Source organism: Symphodus melops, assembly GCF_947650265.1.
Source record: "Symphodus melops genome assembly, chromosome: 1".
Lineage (NCBI taxonomy): Eukaryota > Metazoa > Chordata > Actinopteri > Labriformes > Labridae > Symphodus > Symphodus melops.
In genome coordinates this window covers 42,856,967-42,876,386 of record NC_136691.1, presented here as the reverse complement: position 1 = coordinate 42,876,386, position 19,420 = coordinate 42,856,967, and the positions used below count along the sequence as shown (strand labels likewise).

The window sequence follows — 19,420 nt, the reverse complement described above, 5'->3', positions numbered from 1 at the left end:
TTTCCCTGTCCTGATAATATGCTGCATGTTACAGCTGTGAATGGAAACTCTTTTTCTTGTGTATGAGGACGATCTAAACCTAACTGAGTTTACCTCTTTTACAAACAAAAAGGAAAAATTAAATAATGATGTGATGATTTCATGTTTGATTGCTCCCTTGTGATAATTTCTTGTGTTGTCATAAAGCTGCCTGTGATAACTCTTCTTGTTGCTAGGTGACCAGTAAAACTTTCTTTCAGGTTGTAGTCCTCTGTAATGAAATAGAAGTCTCATGACTAAATTACCTTTCCTAACTTAATGTTGTTTGCTTTTATGTGATAACTTCTATTGTTGGTGACTTGAGATTACTTACAGTCTGGTTTAAGCTTCCCTGTAAAAAATACAAATCCTGTTGCTATTTCCCTCCTTTAATGCTAGCCTGCCACTGATATCTTCCTTTGTTGTTATTGATAACCTGTTGCCCGGTTCTTTGATAACTTCTTGTCTGGTTGCTAGGTTCCCTCTGACATCTTCCTGTGTGTTGGTTTCCGGATCAGGCTTGGGTTCACTGTGAGGGGGGTCAGTGACTCGTTCTTTCGTGTCTATGAGCCTCAAGACAAAGGTAAAAAGGAGTCACGACCTGCTACGAAAGCTGGACTTCGTAGCCTTTTTCTGATTTTTTGTTTTGTTTAGTAAATGCTATTCTGCTTCACGGTCAGTTTCCCACTTAGTCAGTGTGATGGAGGATCTGTCTATTAATTAAGATTAAAGGCTCCTTGAAGACAGAGACGAGCCCAGCAAGCAATTAGCCTAGCTTAGCATGACGTTAAATAGACTTTATTCAGCATGGACATCACAGATACATTGGACAAACCAGATGCAATGTTTCAGTGTTTTAGAATACATGCTAGTTCTGAACACCTGTCCGCAGAAGGCTTTTTGAAGGAAACAATTAAAGACTGCAAGAAAAGCGATAAAACAGAGAGAAACAATAAAGGGAAAATATCTAAAATAATAAAATGTGCAATATTACATCATTAAAAACACAGCAATATATTCATTCAATTTTACCCGTGAACTGTAGTGCAAAGGCAGCATGATGCAACAGTAGAGTAATCAGAGCTCTTCATCTGAGCACCTTTGATTTGATTTTAGCCAGTGTTTGAGTCCTCTGTTAAAAGCATTATTGTTGCTCTCTCATTTTAAACCAGTGTGCAGAGAGTTCCAAAGTGTTTCCCCCTGCGCAGAAAAAGCAGACATAGAGACTGAAAGCATGGAAATAAAGCTGGTTATACTCCTTACAACTCAAACTGCTTTTCAAATGACCTGAGTAATCTGACTTTAAAGATAAGGAACTGATGGATATTTTCTTTAAATAGATGTGGAATATCTTTTGTCTCCCAGGAACTATGTGCACCAAACCATTTTCCTACCAGGAGCAGAAGCTGCAGCGCCTCTGTGTGGCTGAACAGTGTCAGTGTATGACAGGTGAAGTCTGCCTTTTAACTGAGTGCACACACGAGCTGCTGGTCAATGTCAGATGAGCTTTGATTGTAGTTCTTTATTTTACAGTTGCTTTTGTGCTTTGTGTTTTACATTTTAATTGGATATTAAACTTCTGTTGTTGTTTTCATTTAGCTGCGTGTGCTGCCTACAGAGCAAAGGTCGATGCAACTTTGACAGTAGCCAAACGAATTGAGGAAACCTGCCAGCCTCACATCAAATATGGTGAGAATTGTTCATATGAAGTACAGTTGAAAATAAAAACATCAGCTAAACAGCAACATTTTCAAAAGGTGGTACACAAAAACCCCAACTCCACAACAAGAGTCCTGATGCTCAATCTGACATCTTTCAGTCAAGAGAACAACATCTAATAGATTACTTTGGTAACATGTAGATCTGCATATCATTTTTTTAGATATTTAACCACAAACAAGTTTTCTTTCTCTCTGTTTTTCTCACTGCAGCCTACAGGGTTACTGTGACCTCTGCAGCTGCAGAAGGAGACTTTATGACCTACACCGCCACCGTCGCTGAAGTCCTGAAAAACACAGATAAAGGTGAAAGATATTTTTGATTTGTTGCACACAAAATGGTAAAACAACTTCATCCTGTAAGTATGATACCTGTATGTTGTTTGATTTTTCATAAATAATTAAATGAGGTAGAAAGGAAAGCAATGGGTTTAAGGAATGTGTTATTAAAAAATAAAAAAAAACATTTCGAGAGCAAAATTTCTTGTGGATACAAAAACCTTTAGACTGACAAACTCTTTTTGCACTAAACGCTTCAGTCTGCAGCCATGAAACATGGCATCATGATCATACTTGAGAAAAAAAGGAATATGAGCAAAATAAGTCCACAAAAAGTGTTTTTTTTTTCCACTGAAATGCTAAGGTTGTGATGTAACCTCCCTGACCACATAATAGAAGTGTCCCTAAATAGAATTTTCCATTTTAAAATTTAAAAATAGAAATTGTTCATCTACAATCTAGATTATTTAGGTTTTGTGATGGTTTGTTATCTAAATATTGTGTCGGGCAAGATGAAGATTTCTAGTAACAAAGTCTCACAATAATATATAATAAGTGATCGGAAAGCAGTAGACAGAAATTTTGAACTCTCTGCAAGGTAAAATTGTTGCTTTTTTAATGCTTTTAGAGGACGTTTGTCACAATTATTTAGAATTTTAAAAAGGGACTTCACTGTTTAAATAAAATGTCTTTGTAGAGCAAAGAAATGCATCCTTTCTGTGATGTTCGACAGTTGGAAAAAATCTGAACCTGTAAAGCACTTTCAGTTGACATACTACCTTGATCGTTTTGATTATTTACCATCAAGGATTACATTGCTGCCATTGAAGGCTATTTCATTGCTGACCTATAGGTCATTTATACAAGGCGAGCAAAGTAGCACCTTGTAGTCATCATCAGATCGTGCTAGCTTGTGTTTGTGTTCTACAACTTTCTTTCTTTTTGTCTGTCGTAGATTTTGAAGCGCTGAGTTCAGGTACACAAGTTGACCTGGTTAAAAAGGTTACTTGCAGTGATGCTGATATCCAGAATAACAAACAGTACCTTGTGATGGGAGCCAGAGGAACAGAGGTCACACTAAACCATGGCTTCAAGTCAGTGTCTCTCCACCACTCTCTCACCTATAGTTCTTACACCATGTGATGTGACTCTGACCTGCTGTTTCTTTGCTGTATTTTTCTTTTTTGATGCAGGTATCGTCTTGCTCTAGACTCAGAGGCGCTGGTGGAGCTGTGGCCAAAAGAGTGTAGCTCTCCAGAGTGTTCAGACTACATTTCCAACCTGGAGGACTTTGCTCTGGAGCTGCAGTTAGGCAGCTGTCCTGACTTATAGATGTTAAATCGAGAGGGAGATATTATAGAATTGTGAAGATTTGGAAGAGCGGGATTTCAGCTCAGGAAATGTTAGTTCAAATGTCACGTTTTGTCTTTTTGCAAACTGTGTGATTTTTTTATTGCATAATCTGTCAATAAAATGGTTTCACTGTGTAGTCTCTCAAGATACCTGTTACATTATAATGTATGGTTATTTTGGCTTCATTAAATCCAAGATGGCTGCATGACAAACCAGTTTCTGTTTATGCTCTTTATCCCTCCTTGTGACTTCTTCACTTGATCCACATCAATTAGACTTATGTGCAGAGGTGCAACTTTCCAATGACAATTCCCAAAAAATGTCTCACTTACATTCCCAAAAAAATATCCTAAAAAGGTCCAGACATATTCTTCAAATTCTCAACAAAGGTTTTCAAAAACATTAAAAAATGTTCATAACATTTCTAAGGGTCCCCATAGATTCCAACAAAATTGTCTCGTGTGCCATTAAAAACAGAAGAAGAAAAACAAGAAGGAATGTTCACTGGTATCAATAGTCTTGTCATCTCACAGCAAACCAGATAAAGAAATATACGTCACTTCTTAATAGTAATCCTGAGCAAAATTGTCTCCCTGGCAAAAGATTTGGGAAGAGCATAATGGCAACTTTATCAAATTGGGCAACACTTAAGATCAATTTACCGCTAGGTGGCGGTATGAATCTTTAAGCTGTTTGCGGTTCGCCATAAAAAAAATCCCATAAAAGAAAAGGAAGAATAAATTATTTTGTTGAGGAACATAGATTTAAAATGTAAACATATAACATACAGTATATTATGTCTATGTTGAGGAAGGTGACATATTTCGTAGAATCACGTATTTTCGTAACCACGCCACTCAAAAGTTTTTTTTTGTTTTTTTTTTGCCACTCAAAAGTACGTTTAAAAAACTGCACAAAGATCATAAGCGAAGCAGGAAGTAAGTGGAAGGGAACCATCACGTCGGCCCTCCTCTCGGCTAGCTACGGCAAGCCATTAGCTACATTCATGTGGAACTTGTTTATATTCCAGCATTGACCTCTCTGGTGGTTAGCTAAGCTTGAGATATCCTCTCATTACCATTCGGACAATGTTTGGTAGCTAAGTGTCGTGAAAATGTCGATGTTAAGCCTCACTGTGAAACGCTTCGGCGCGTCATGGAAAGTTACCCGGCCTTCATTCAGCCTGTTAACAAACAACACAGACATCATACAAGTGAAGCGCCACCTGAACTCTCAAACACATAAGGTAACTCATTGTAATCTTTGTTTACAGTTGGATTATTCAGTATGTTAAGGAGGCATGTTGATAACTAAATGTTACTTCTAATAGGTTCCGAAAACTGCAACATGGAAACCAGTGACAGAGGACAAACTTCCTCCGGTAAATCAACACAACCCACTTACACAGCTCTAAGCAGGTTTATGGAGGAGACACAATGCCTTCAAATGCCTATTGGACTGAAACATTTGGCTGAAATCTCATCTTAATTGCAATAATCTGTTTCAAACAAAAGCCATATTCCTGTATTAAGTCTAATTTAAACTGCTATATTATCATGCATTTGTTCCTTTAGGCCCTGTTTCCCAGTAAACTATGATGTTGCTCAGACATTTCAGTGGATGTAGACAAGAGTTAATGTTGCTTATATGCCTAAACGTTTATTTTAAAGTGAATACCTGTTCCCATCTGACAGCGTTTTAAACTTCTTTAACAGAGGTCTATTGACTCAAAAAGTAAACGTACTTAGACAAAGACTACAGTTGCTTTAGTGAGAGAAAAAACACAATGACCAAAACATTTAAATGCCAAAATAAAGATGTCCAAAGGATAAAGATAATTGGGCATGAGTCATGACTGTGCAATGGAGTTCATGACTTTATGTAATGCTTGCTTGCACTTTGGGAAAGTTTTTACAAGACTGTTGAAAGGGTACTTTTTCATTTCACAGCCTTCCCGGATCTCTGCAGACCTAGTGGATAAACTGGAGCGACTGGCCTTGGTTGATTTCCGCACCAAACAGGGACTAGATTGTTTGGAGAAAGCAATACGGTTTGCGGATCAACTTCATCTAGTTGACACGGTTGGGGTCGAACCAATGGATTCTGTTTTGGAGGACAGGTGTGTACAGACACTTAAAAAAATGTTTTTTCTTTACTCCATGTTCTTTTCATCACAGTTAACAGATTTAGGAAGTCTATTAAATGAATACAAAATGTCTGTCTATGCACATTCAGGGCACTATGCCTGAGGGCCGATGCAATGACTGACGGGGACTGTGCAGAAGAACTGCTTCACCTTTCTAAAAACACAGTCGAAGAATACTTTGTGGCACCACCAGGTAAGAAAGGAAACTTGTTATATTCAATAAAGAGTTGATGACAAGTTGCACTGTGTATATCTAATATAAGCTGACAAAGGATTCTGTCACTTTATAGGCTTCTTAACTAATATTTTTTTTCTCACCACAGGAAATATTCCTCTACCTACAAAGGACGAGAGAACTGCAATACTGAAACACTCCCAGTTGTGACATTTATAAATTTATCTTTGATATTTCTTTTGGGTTTTTTATTTTATTTAAGCCATACAATAAAATGTGCTTGTCATGCATCTATAGTGTTTTTCTCATGTTTATTTCTTGTTATAGTTTCAGTTTCATCAGTCATTAAAATTGAAAGGGAGCTGTGTTATGGCAACCTGTTATGTTTTACCAGAATCAGATTTATTGGCCAGGTATGCTTACACACAAGGAATCAGACTTTAGTGAACTGTGCTCTCTATGTAAGTGTAATGATAAATAACAACAATAACACACAATAATCCAAAACTAATATGTGAAAGACTAAAAAGACAATGGTTACATTTCAAAACTAACTTTATTTATAGAAAACTACAAATACTGCCTTCCTGAAATTATACTTAGTCCTTCTTCAACCTTACATCAGTTTATCAGTTCATGTGATAGTTCACTGGATTGTTGTGATTATGTGGTTCATTCCTACTATCAGCTGTTTTGTTTCTATTGCACGATGTGGAAAACGAAAGTAGTAAAGTCAGAGAATAAGGGAAACGAAAGTTAAAAAAAAAAGTGGGCGTATCGATCAGCTGCTGGTTCCATATAAAGTATTCTGAGCTCAAACTTCTGTCACAGATACTGCGCAGCATCGTCAGCGTCTCGAGACTTTTCTAGAAGTTTCTCTCAGGAATTTTACAAGTTAACAAAAGGTAAGATCCATAACGCTTAATGAAATTTAAGTTGATTTATTTACAAGTAGTTTTAGAAGTATTTTTCTTGTTTTAATATTGTTACATTTCATTTCAGGTTGCATTAATCATGGAAATAATAATCGTAATGCTGAATGGTGAGTCCCACAACTTCGCGGTGAACCCGAGCATCACTGTGGGCGCTCTGAAGAAACTGATCCAGGACAAACTCGGGGTTGTCTGTCGGAGACAGAGGCTGGTCTATGAAAACGGACACAGGACTATTCTCAACGACGATTTGAAGCCTGTGAGCTACTACGGCCTGCAGCAAGGCTCCCGGGTGTCTCTGCTGGTCACCGAGCTGCCACCGACCTTCCAGGTGTTCCTCAGAAACGAGAAGGGGAAATCGTCCACCTATGACGTCACACCGGAGGAGACCGTAAACGACTTCAAGACCAAAGTCCAGGCTCGAGAGGGGGTCGCTGTGAGCCAGCAGAGGTTGGTTTTCCAAGGCAGAGAGATGACGAGCGGGAAACTTTCAGACTACAGCGTCGAAGAGCACAGCACCATCGACATGTTGATGCGTCTGAGAGGAGGCTGAGGAGGCTGCTGGATTTAGCGTGTTGTTTATTGTTGTTTATTTAATACAAGTGAAAGACAAGTCCATAGGCTAAAGAATTAGACTATAGGCTACCAATGTATTTATTTTTAAGAAGATTGTTCTGTGTCATGTATTGTAATGTAATTACTTTATGTTTTGGCATATGTTCTTGTTCTGTACTATTGTTGTAGTGCAGAGGTGAGTTGCAAACAAATTAAAACATAATCTTATCGAGAAAAAAAAAGAACTGTCTCAATTATTTCGTTGTTCAGGCTATATTTTAAAAGTGTTCTACAAACCTGTTTATTAAGTAGACTTTGGCTACTTTATTCAGTAAGGTTCAGTCAGGTGTCTAATATATTATACAGCAGCAGCATGTTAAACATATAAAGGCACTGTGAAGAAGCAGATTCCTCCAGATTATTCTTCTCTGAGCCAGGATGCTTCATTACCTCACAGATGCGAGGTAGGCGTACCAAAATAAGAAAACCATGTTGGCAAACAGCACTCTGACCTGAAATCAAAGACATAGGCACACATTACAAGAAGTGTCAATATGTTACATATCATCTGTTCATTCACAGGATGCCATTAAAATACATACCTGAACAGGCACAAAGTTGATATTGATGAACTGGAAGGGGGTCCAAACTTTCCAGTTCATCTTTAAAGCCGTGCAGTGTCTCCCCACCCTTTAGCCTGAAATACAGTCTACACTTCTATTTACATTGAATTATTAAAATGAGAAAGAGCTTTGAGAATCGTTCTCTTCATAGTCCCCTAACTTTAAAGAAGTGGAATATTGTATCATTGAGGGGAAGGAAAGAATACAGTATGTGATGACCCACCTCAAGGATGTTCATTTACAAAGTGAATGAGGTAACAGTTAGTCGCTGTTTTAAGTCTGTGAACCTCAAGATAAAAGTAAAAATGAGTCGGCACCTAATGCTGGAATTTGGAGTCTTTATTTTTTTCTTCTTTTAAGTAAATATTCTTCAGGAACACTTTCACAGTTAATCAGTGTGATGGTGCAACTGTAAACTTAACTCTGACACTTTGTCTCACCTGGAAGTCCATTTACACCAGAAAAAATCACGGGGTCAGGTTGGAATTATTAAAATACATATTCATAAATAACAATGACAATATTGGATTGCTGAAAGGGGAAAATGAAGCTTGATGGAAGGTTCCTTGAAAACAGACACAAGCCCAGGAAGCTTTTTGTCTAGTTTAGCATAAAGACTCAAAGCAGGGAAACTATGAAGTTTGTCCTACTCCTTACAACTCCAAATCTGTCCGCTTTATGTCATAATAAAATGAATATGTTTTCCTACCAGGAGCTGTAGCGCCTCTATGTGGCTGAACTGTGTCAGTGTATGACAGGTGAAGTCTATCTGTCAACTGAGTGCACACACGAGCTGCTGGTTAATGTCAGATGAGCTTATTTGTTTAACTTTTGTTCTTGAGGGAAGAGACAAGGTAAGCTGGGTCACCGTTTTTTTTGTTGACTGCTATTGTTTGTACATCACTGTGATTATGAGTTACGGCATTTTATCATTAGTTGATTATCTTTTTTTTTCCGACAATAAAAAGTCAAACTTATTTTATGTATTACAGTATTTTTTGGGACATCGCATATGACAAGATATTAGACCCAATCTTAGCTTCTCAGTGACGTAACCTTTCCGGATAATCGCTACAGCCAATCTCCTCCAACTTTTCTTTGTTAATGTTTTACTTAGACCTAACCTTCTTTTCCTTCTTTATCAAACATGTCTAGGCATATAGCTGTACCAGTTGAGTCACACTGAGGGCGTGGCCTTCGCGGTCCACGAAGGCACGTCCTCCGTGGACCGAAATGAGGATGCTTTTAAATGCTCGTAAAGTGAGTTAAAGCATACTTCCTACTTGCGTCACCAACTTTTCGGTCTCCTAGCAACCCTGAGAGTGTCCGTTTTTTGATTGCACCGTTTTATCAACACAACTCAACCGCAAACTCCTATTTTTTATATTTATATTTATTTTATATTTACAATGGAGCCAGGAGATATTATTTATTTATTTATTTTGATAGTACAGTTTTTTTATGATTCTGAAAAAGAGAGAGAGGGAGAATTATATGCGCCGACGTGTGCTTTACGTGTGCTTTTCATCATTTAATATCTTTCAAACATGGGTGTCGTTAACTATTGGACAGAAATAAAACTCAATACTTGCATTTAAAAGTAAAATTCGTATCAGCTGCGGAGGTCTGGGTTGGGTCTGCCGTGGATGCCATTGTTGATGTTTACCGTTGCGCGCAATGCATCTTGGGAAGGGAAGGCTGCAAAGGATCCAACCGTTGAAGCCTCCAAAATCGGGGAAAGGAAGGCTGCATTCCTCGGCTGCATTCGAAGGAGCCGCTGAATTGGGACAGCACTTGTCGCGCCGGTGTGACGTAATCGGTCTTAAAATGCAGCCCACGAAGGCTGCAACCTCTGGAATGGGACACAGCTTGAGACTCCCTTTGTCAGGAAATACACATTCTTTTATCCAATAATCAACAATGACAAACGGTTTTTTCCCTGTATTTCCCTTTCATAAACACAAAAAATGGACCTTGCAGGCCAGCCCCATCCATCTTACTCCCTAGAGACCCCATGGTATAATGTCCTGTGAGATTATCAGACGTCCCTGATCAATCATATCTGCATTCTACCTTTCTTTTCAAGTTACCGGATTCAAGGAGACACCTGAACTGCTCCAGACCTGGCGAAGTTAACTGAACTTCCTTTATTCAAACTACTTCGCATTTTTTGGGGGCTGTAAGATGGAAGAAACTTAACCTTTCAGTTTTGTTCTAACACATACTGTAACCTTTGACTAAATGTGTGAGATCAGAATGTTTTTACCATGAATTAGAAGGTTGTCTCATCCGTTGGATTCCAAGGGGATAGCTGCAGTCCACCCAGTTGGTCTTCTAGACCTTCAAGATTTAAGGGTTGAGGAAGGACGAAGTGTTAACGTCCTGGATGATCAACCACCATCTGCTGTGGATATGGCAATCAGCCAGGAATCCCACTTCTGACACCAAGTTTGTTGTGGATTTTTCTGTTGATAATGAAGGATCTCAAGTCTATGTCTTTTCTCTTTGTGTATTTTATTGCATAAACGTTCTTATCAAAGGGGCAGTCACCTACAGAAGTGACATCAATCACAAATGCATCAAAGATTCCCGGTTGCAGAACATATTTATACATTCATTGGATATAGGTATACATGAGTAACGATCATTGGTCTCTGCTTCTGCATAGATGAATCCCTGGGGCAATAATAGGCAGTAGGCAACAATGTTAATAACAATGTCAGTTGTTAATAATGAAAGCTTTCATAAAACATCTTGCATGGTGGAATAACAGTGACTCCTTTTTAAGGAGGGCACACAGTCTGTTTCAGACTCAGATAACAAGAAGTAGAATTTGTGAGATGCAGGCAAAGCCAGACAGAGAAACAGGTGCCAAATGGTGCAGAAACATCTGAGTTGTCTAAGTTCAAATAAGACCAACAGGCAGACAGTATTTTTCCACAGCAAAACGTATGTTGTCGTTGATGTTGTCATTTGGCTGCGTGTGCTGACTACAGAGCAAAGGTCGATGCAACTTTGACAGTAGCCAAACGCATTGAGGAAACCTGCCAGCCTCACGCCAAATATAGTGAGAATGAGACTGTTCGTAAGAAGTAATATTGAACCCAAATAAGAACATCAGCTAAATACAAACATTTTAAAAAGTTGGCACACAAAACAACCAACTCCACAGAAAAAGTCCTGATGCTCAATCTGACATCTTTCAGTCAAGAGAAGAACACCTAATAGATGACTTTGGGAGCATGTAGATCTGCAAATCAATATGTTTTAGGAATTTGGTAATTAACAAAACAATAAAAACATGTAATCTTTCTCTGTTTGTCTCACTGCAGACGACAGGGTTACTGTGACCTCTTCAGCAGCAGAAGGAGACTTTTTGACCTACACCACCCTGTAACTGAAATCCTAAAAAACACTGATAAAGGTGAAATAAAACATTGCATATAAAATAAGGAAATGTGTGTTTAGTAGATTATCTCTTTTAACAATGCTTTTTGGCAACACATACTATTGGAAAGCCTGTTTGTTTCCCTTTTAAATGGTGCAACATTTGTAAAGAACATGCATTTGTGAGATGAGCAGCAGAGCTGAGTAGGAGAGTTGCGCCCAGGAAAAACTTGCCAAACCTTCTCTGCAAATGCCAAACAGTTTATTCGGCTGTTGACTTTTGTTTGGTGTTTAGTGGATTTGGTAATTGAAGTCTGAAGAAACAGAATGTATTCATTTAAAAACCAGGAGCCTCAGTAGTGTGTGGCAGAACCATACACAGCCACAACAGCCTGGCACCTCCTCCTCCTGCTGGTCACCAGCCTGGTCACACACTGCTGTGGGATGGCATCCAATTCTTCATCCAGCATTTTTTGCAAGTCAGCCAATTTGGTTATGTTGGTCACTCTGGAATAAACAACACGTCCAAGCTGATCCCACATCAGGACTACAGGCAGGCCATTCCATCCTCTCCACTCCCTAATTCTGGAGGTAGTCTTTGAAAAACGCTTCTCTGTCAGGGCAATAGTTTTCATCTTGGAGGATAGAGTTTGGTCCCAATCTGTGGAAATATGTGATTGCTACTAGTTACAGAATCTCATCAGCAATCATCATTGCATTCTCTGTGTCTTTGCCACACTTTGACCCTATCCAACTGTTGAGGAAGAATCTGGACTCATCGCTGAACATAATGTTCCTCCACATGTTCAGGTTTCGGTGCACATGTTGCTGACACCAACGCAAACAAGTCTGATGGTGAAGGGCAGTCATGGCGGGCCTCTTTGCAGCCCTATGAGACCAGATATTGGCTATATGCAGTCTGTTACAGAATGTCTGGATAGAGAGCTGTCAGCCATATCGTCTGGAACACCAGCTTGAAGTAGCCCTATGGCACGGGGCCTATCCAGATCAGTCAAACACAACTGACCACTGTTGCAGGGCCCATGCTCACAGGTGTTGCCAATCAGGCCTTTTGTTGACTTAAAAGCATGTATTTGATGTATTTGTTTATTTTCCCGATGTTTCCTAGTAAACACTGATAATGGATGTAGACAGAGGTTATTGTTGCTAATATGCCTAAACACATTTTAAGTGAATACCTGTTCCCACTTGACAGCTTTTAAAAAAACTTGCTTAGCAGTCTATTGACTCAAAAATAAAACTTATTAAGACAAAGACTACACTTTTTGTAAGCATTAAGAGAAACCCACACAATGACAAAACATTTATGCAAATACTGTATTAAAAGGATAAAGATGATTGGGCATGAGTCATGACTGTGCAATGGAGTTTGTGACTCACTTGCAGGGAAAGTTTTTAAAAGACTGTTGAAAGGGTACTTTTTCATTTTACAGCCCTCCCAGATTCCTGCAGACCTAGTGGATAAACTGGAGCGACTGGCCTTGGTTGATTTTCACAACAAACAGGGACTAGACTGTTTGGAGAAAGCAATAAGGATCAACTTCACTGAGTTGACACAGTTGGGGTCGAACCAATGGATTCTGTTTAGGAGGACAGGTGTGTACAGACACTTAAAAAATGTATTTTTCTTTGTGAGCTACAGATTTAGGAAGTCTATTAAATGAATACAAAATGTCTGTCTATGCACATTCAGGGCACTATACCTGAGGGCCGATGCAATGACTGACGGGGACTGTGCAGAAGAACTGCTTCACCTTTCTAAAAACACAGTCGAAGAATACTTTGTGGCAGCACCAGGTAAAAAATTAAACTCTCTGTAGTTTCAGTTTCATATCATTAAAATTGAAAGGGAGCTGTGTTATGGCAACCTGTTGTGTTTTACCAGAATCAGATTTATTGGCCAGGTATGCTTACACACAAGGAATCAGACTTTAGTGAACTGTGCTCTCTATGTATAAAAGTGTAATAATAAATAATACAAAATAATCAAAAACTAATATGTACAAGAAGAAATAAGCCCATGGTTCCATTTAAAAAAAACGTTATTTATAGAACACTGAATTGTTGAAATTATAATTATTCTTTCAACCTTACATCAGTTTATGAGTCCATGTGATTTTTCATTGGATTGTTGTGCATTGTTTTGCTTCTGTGATTCATTCCTACTATCAGCTGTTGTTTTTCTTCTTCTTTCTTCTATTGCATGACGTCATGTTTAGAAAACGAAAGTTGTAAAGTGAGAGAAGGGAAACAAAAGTTAAACAAAGTGTATCAATAGCAGTATCAATCAGCTGCTATAAACTATACAGAGCTCAAACCTCTGTCATAGATACTGCTCAGTATTGTCTGTTTACCTGAGAGATATTTTTGAAAATATTTCTCATTTAACTTCACCAACTTTACACAAGTGGAATATTTTATCACTGTCTCCTCTCTAAATGGAGGGAGAAGGAGAGTTTCTGTGATGACTCACCTAAAGGATGTTCATCACAAAGTAGAATATGAGAAGAAAGCCGGGGGCAAAGACGAGCCGATCCAGAAGGAGACGTTTGACTATACAGAACGGGTCTGTGGTGGGTATCCACAACTCCATCAGCTGGTAAAAATAATGGCTCACTGGTCCTGTAATGAATAACCTGCAACAGACAACAAAAGCAAGATGAGCAAATACAATTATATCATCTATGTTTAATTATAAGACAGAATAATTCCACATTGGGCACTATGTTCTCTCAAACATGTTCTGCATAAAGCAATATAAATTAGGTTGCATTGAAGATTTTTTTTTACACTGTCAAGAGCACAATTAACATTTATTTTCCTAAGATTTTCATTGAAATGCACATCAACCTTAGCTCTGTTTCTGTAGTAAGTCTCACCCATAAATGGCATATCGTGTGGCTCCAGCTGTGTCAATCTCACTGACTGGAGCTCCATTTTTGGCCCTTTTTCTTGCCTCCAGAACCTGAGACAGAAGATTCCCTAATGCTGAGAGGAGGCCACTGAAAATATCAAAAACATACAACACTTTTGTATTTTTAAATCAGTCTTAAGTACATAGAGACACTTCTTGAATTAAATCAATTATTGATGAACTCATATAAGGTGTTGTAAACTACAGTGTCTCAATTCTTACATGTAAAACTGGAAAATCACAAAAACTAAGCAGCAGGCTTGAACGTGAACACAGCCAACAAACAGTGCACAGGTACAGTTACAGATCTTGGTACAGACTTTGTGATGATGTGGTATTTATGTGGTAAACACCCACATACCCTGAAACAACTAAACATAAATTTACATGTGAACACATTCTTATTTGGCAAAGCACATTTTTTTTAAAAAAAGACAAAAGGAAAAGACAACGAGAAAACAACACATTAAATAAATAAAGATGCAAGCACTAATCCCTGTAAACACCTAGTGATTTTCAGGCCCTTCTTCATCCCTGTACCTTCTGAAAATCATAGTTTTAAAACCCTTAATAATTTATTGTTATAGTTTCAGTTTCATATCATTAAACTTGAATGTGAGCTGTATGGCAACCTTGTGAGGACATTCATTGCAATTGCTTATTGAAGTAGTTCTCACTTGTGTTTTACCTGAATCAACTTTATTGGCTATGCATGCTTCCACACAAGGAATTTGACTTCAGTGTACTATGTTAAATTCTGAACATGCACAAAATATTTTTAAAAAACTAATATGTGAAAGAATAAAAAGACAATGGTTACATTTCAAAACTAACTTTATTTATAGAAAACTACAAATACTGCCTTCCTGAAATTATACTTAGTCCTTCTTCAACCTTACATCAGTTTATCAGTCCATGTGATAGTTCACTGGATTGTTGTGATTATGTGGTTCATTCCTACTATCAGCTGTTTTGTTTCTATTGCACGATGTGGAAAACGAAAGTAGTAAAGTCAGAGAATAAGGGAAACGAAAGTTAAAAAAGTGGGCGTATCGATCAGCTGCTGGTTCCATATAAAGTATTCTGAGCTCAAACCTCTGTCACAGATACTGCGCAGCATCGTCAGCGTCTCGAGACTTTTCTAGAAGTTTCTCTCAGGAATTTTACAAGTTAACAAAAGGTAAGATCCATAACGCTTAATGAAATTTAAGTTGATTTATTTACAAGTAGTTTTAGAAGTATTTTTCTTGTTTTAATATTGTTACATTTCATTTCAGGTTGCATTAATCATGGAAATAATAATCGTAATGCTGAATGGTGAGTCCCACAACCTCGCGGTGAACCCGAGCATCACTGTGGGCGCTCTGAAGAAACTGATCCAGGACAAACTCGGGGTTGTCTGTCGGAGACAGAGGCTGGTCTATGAAAACGGACACAGGACTATTCTCAACGACGATTTGAAGCCTGTGAGCTACTACGGCCTGCAGCAAGGCTCCCGGGTGTCTCTGCTGGTCACCGAGCTGCCACCGACCTTCCAGGTGTTCCTCAGAAACGAGAAGGGGAAATCGTCCACCTATGACGTCACACCGGAGGAGACCGTAAACGACTTCAAGACCAAAGTCCAGGCTCGAGAGGGGGTCGCTGTGAGCCAGCAGAGGTTGGTTTTCCAAGGCAGAGAGATGACGAGCGGGAAACTTTCAGACTACAGCGTCGAAGAGCACAGCACCATCGACATGTTGATGCGTCTGAGAGGAGGCTGAGGAGGCTGCGTGTTGTTTTGTTAGTTTATTTAATACATGTGAAAGACAAGTCCATAGGCTAAAGAATAACTGGTATCACTTTTTAACATTTTTGAATAAGATTTTTCTGTCATGTCTCAACTTGTTTTGCTTATTTCCTTGACAATAATGAAACGTTAAGGACACATCACATCATGTTGTAATTATATTTTCACCAAAGCCTATTGTTATGAACTTGGCAATGTTATATCATAAATCAACAATGTAAACTTACAAGATTGTATTTAATTTGTTGAACTCCAGTTATAGTGCAGAGGTGATGTAGCACTAACTTTAGGATGTTACATTTGAAATAAACATGACCTTCATAGCAAAAAAGAAACTGTCTCAAATATGTTATTGTTCACTAATATATTCAAATATTTTTCCAGTGTTCTACAAACCTGTCTATTAAGTAGACTTACTTTCCTTAATAATAACAAAAGCAATCAGGTGTGCGAAATATTACAAGTAGCAGCATATTAAAAGGGCTTAACCCCCTTATTAGGGTTTGTTGACAGATATTAGAACTGCTGTTAGTGAGAATTATTGTCATGTCAAGATACAGGTACGCAGTCATATTAAAGGCACTGTGAAGAAGCAGATTCCTCCAGATTATTCTTCTCTGAGCCAGGATGCTTCATTTCCTCACAGATGCGAGGTAGGCGTACCAAAATAAGGCAACCATGTTGGCAAACAGCACTCTGAACTGAAACCACAAACACAGGCACACATTACAAGAAGTGTCAATATGTTACATATCATCTGTTCATTCACAGGATGCCATTAAAATACATACCTGAACAGGCACAAAGTTGATATTGATGAACTGGAAGGGGGTCCAAACTTTCCAGTTCATCTTTAAAGCCGTGTAGTAACTTGCTCTCATCTTCTTTTCAAAGTCTCCCCACCCTTTAGCCTGAAATACACTACACTTACTATAAACCTATTTACATTGAATTACTAAGATAAGAAAGAGATTTTTGAAAATATTTCTCATTTAACTTCACCAACTTTACACAAGTGGAATATTTTATCACTGTCTCCCCTCTAAATGGAGGGAGAAGGAGAGTTTCTGTGACGACTCACCTCAAGGATGTTCATCACAAAGTAGAATATGAGAAGAAAGCCGGGGGCAAAAATTAGCCGATCCAGAAGGAGACGTTTGACTATACAGAACGGGTCTGTGGTGGGTATCCACAACTCCATCAGCTGGTAAAAATAATGGCTCACTGGTCCTGTAATGAATAACCTGCAACAGACAAAAAAAGCAAGATGAGCAAATACAATTATATCATCTATGTTTAATTATTAAAAATTATATATACCACATTGGGCACTATGTTCTCTTAAAACATATTCTGCATAAAGCAATATAAATTAGGTTGTATTGAAGATTTTTTTTTACACTGTCAAGAGCACAATTAATATTTATTTTAAGGTTTGCAATGAAAATGCACATCAACCTTAGCTCTGTTTCTGTAGTAAGTCTCACCCATAAATGGCATATCGTGTGGCTCCAGCTGTGTCAATCTCACTGACTGGAGCTCCATTTTTGGCCTTTTTTCTTGCCTCCAGAACCTGAGACAGAAGATTCCCTAATGCTGAGAGGAGGCCACTGAAAATATCAAAAACATACAACACAGATGTATCAGTATTAGGTACAGGTACTAAAGCTACTTAAATTAACTCAATTATTGATTAACTCATATGGGAGGTGCTCTGTGCAGATGGTGATTGGTTAAAACCAGAGTGCTGTCACAGAAGGACACTGTCAGTGCAAACAAAGATGCATTTCTTTAGTCAACAGTTAAATGCAGTCAAATGGCGACATGAAAACTTAAATCAGCAGTAACATCAATAGTTAACTGCAGGGGGTTGACTCTCAGAAAACTACAGCGTCTCAATTTTTACATGTAAAACTGGAAAAACTAAGCAGCAGGCTTGAACATGAACACAGTGAACAACAGTTACAAACCTCGTTACAGACTTTGTGAGAATGGGGTATTTCTTCAGGAGAAACAGATATTGTTGCAATAAACGGTAATGTATGGACGCATCCCGGGCTGGCAAACTTTGTACAGGCATTGTCACTCCTCCAACAACCACTGAACTACTGAAGTTAGGAAGAAACTTCGCCAAAGTCTTCCTGTCGACGTCATTGCGTCAATCGTGGAGACACGCCTCCACTCTAACGTCATAAGTCAGCTACTTCAGACGATTTCATCCGTTTTTATTTAGTGCAGATGCAGAAGCTCACATAGTGTTTTTTCAGAGCAGAAAGGTGCTGGCTGTACGCTCAGGTGTATGTGCATGACTTCAGTTAATTTTATATATACAGAATACAATGAAAGAAGAAGCTGTGGTATATTATTAAGGTTTATTTTATACAAATCATGCACCTTGAATGTTCTACAGATAAGTACTGTAGCATCCAGTCAATATCCGTCGGTGTCATTCATCAACGTAAGAGCTGAGCAAAAAACAAACAATAATTACAAACGTGTTTTAACTGAGCAGCTCATTAATTTCCTTCCTTAACTTTATAGAACGTCATACATTTGCAATAAACATTTACATAACTGACATATTCTTTATGTAATTATACCAACCTTGTTCCCCAATTGACTGATGCCAAAACACTGTTTTCCTTAATGTTTCTGTACTCTTAACTTCTTACTCTCCATCAACGTCTTTTTACTCTTCTTCGTTGCCAAGAACTACCGTTGTACCGCACTTCCGGTTAAAGGAAGCCTTCAAAATAAAAGCCCCAAAACTCCACCATAGACGAAGACTAAAAGGAGTCAAATTGGCCTTTACACTCCCACCAAATTATTCACTGATAAACACAAAACACAAATAATTTCTTTAAATCATTAAACAACAACAACAACAAACAACCCTGTAAACGTGTTGTAACTTTCACACATCAAAACAGTTTCAGCATTGTAGAGTTACTTTTCATAGTCTTCCAGTAGCAGAACTAACTTATGAACTGGGCGTTCTACTATAGACATTTTGTTCACATGCTGACCCTTCTATGTAAAATGTTTGTCAGCAAAACCTATTTTGACCTTTCTGACAAGTCTTTTACAATGTCCAAGACTCGGCCAAGTTTCCACTGGGAACGTGGTTGCATTTCATCCTTGTCTATTATTACGTCACCAATCTGCATGTTTCTTTTAGGCGTGTGCCATCTTTGTCTGACCATAATGTTCTGCAGGTATTCCCTGGGGATGATGATTGGGTGTTTGAATGAGCTGGGAAGAGAAGAGTGATGGAGCCTTCCTCCCACCTTGAGCACATTGTGCTTGTCCAAGAAAACATCCAAGTTGCACAATTTGTTGGTCTTTGGAAGTTGTTTGCCTTTGCTTAGTGTCTCTATTTCATTTTGATAGGTTTGTCTTTGTAAATCTTTGATAATCACAATTTCTGCATTTTGTCTTTCAGTTACAGTGGCTAGTGTCTTTGATTTGTCTTTGAGAAGGTATCGTCTGAGCCGTGCAACCGCCCTAGCAGCA

At 38.4% G+C, this 19,420-nt stretch overlaps 6 protein-coding genes across 7 annotated transcripts in view; 4 read left to right on the top strand and 2 right to left on the bottom strand.

The window, feature by feature from the left end:
- Positions 1 to 19,420, top strand: part of c5 (complement component 5) — a 57,290-nt gene that overhangs the window by 18,250 nt on the left and 19,620 nt on the right. The window contains exons 37-42 of one of the 2 annotated variants that reach the window (XM_079338181.1): positions 496 to 601; positions 1,384 to 1,467; positions 1,618 to 1,707; positions 1,950 to 2,042; positions 2,971 to 3,109; positions 3,209 to 3,356. In XM_079338181.1, coding sequence (XP_079194307.1) covers positions 496 to 601; positions 1,384 to 1,467; positions 1,618 to 1,707; positions 1,950 to 2,042; positions 2,971 to 3,109; positions 3,209 to 3,347 — 651 coding nt within the window. In that variant the 3' untranslated portion in view covers positions 3,348 to 3,356. Of the gene's footprint in view, positions 1 to 495; positions 602 to 1,383; positions 1,468 to 1,617; positions 1,708 to 1,949; positions 2,043 to 2,970; positions 3,110 to 3,208; positions 3,581 to 19,420 lie in introns of those variants that run through there. The other variant, XM_079338180.1, reaches the window with a different exon arrangement.
- gatc (glutamyl-tRNA amidotransferase subunit C) lies at positions 4,263 to 5,979 on the top strand. The gene is made up of 5 exons (XM_079338211.1): positions 4,263 to 4,614; positions 4,699 to 4,749; positions 5,318 to 5,487; positions 5,604 to 5,707; positions 5,838 to 5,979. The coding sequence occupies exons 1-5, from the start codon at positions 4,483 to 4,485 to the stop codon at positions 5,897 to 5,899; spliced, it is 519 nt and encodes a 172-aa protein (XP_079194337.1). The 5' UTR covers positions 4,263 to 4,482; the 3' UTR covers positions 5,900 to 5,979.
- Positions 6,075 to 16,242, top strand: LOC306820406 (polyubiquitin-like). Its single transcript, XM_079338234.1, has 3 exons — positions 6,075 to 6,594; positions 6,692 to 7,208; positions 15,906 to 16,242. Exon 2 carries the CDS (start codon positions 6,704 to 6,706, stop codon positions 7,172 to 7,174), a length of 471 nt encoding a protein of 156 aa, XP_079194360.1. The 5' UTR covers positions 6,075 to 6,594; positions 6,692 to 6,703; the 3' UTR covers positions 7,175 to 7,208; positions 15,906 to 16,242.
- Positions 7,170 to 14,675, bottom strand: LOC306842273 (peroxisomal membrane protein 2-like; the record flags this gene model as incomplete). The annotated part of the gene is given in 6 exon segments (XM_079372418.1): positions 7,170 to 7,688; positions 7,779 to 7,855; positions 7,858 to 7,873; positions 13,684 to 13,843; positions 14,087 to 14,209; positions 14,662 to 14,675. Coding segments are annotated over 6 exon segments (456 nt in total). The 3' UTR covers positions 7,170 to 7,622.
- Positions 15,157 to 16,242, top strand: LOC306820398 (polyubiquitin-like). Its single transcript, XM_079338223.1, has 2 exons — positions 15,157 to 15,301; positions 15,399 to 16,242. Exon 2 carries the CDS (start codon positions 15,411 to 15,413, stop codon positions 15,879 to 15,881), a length of 471 nt encoding a protein of 156 aa, XP_079194349.1. The 5' UTR covers positions 15,157 to 15,301; positions 15,399 to 15,410; the 3' UTR covers positions 15,882 to 16,242.
- Positions 15,941 to 18,067, bottom strand: LOC306820379 (peroxisomal membrane protein 2-like). Its single transcript, XM_079338199.1, has 5 exons — positions 17,878 to 18,067; positions 17,395 to 17,517; positions 16,989 to 17,151; positions 16,699 to 16,818; positions 15,941 to 16,608 (listed from the first exon to the last, which is right to left on the bottom strand). Exons 1-5 carry the CDS (start codon positions 17,985 to 17,987, stop codon positions 16,540 to 16,542), a joined length of 585 nt encoding a protein of 194 aa, XP_079194325.1. The 5' UTR covers positions 17,988 to 18,067; the 3' UTR covers positions 15,941 to 16,539.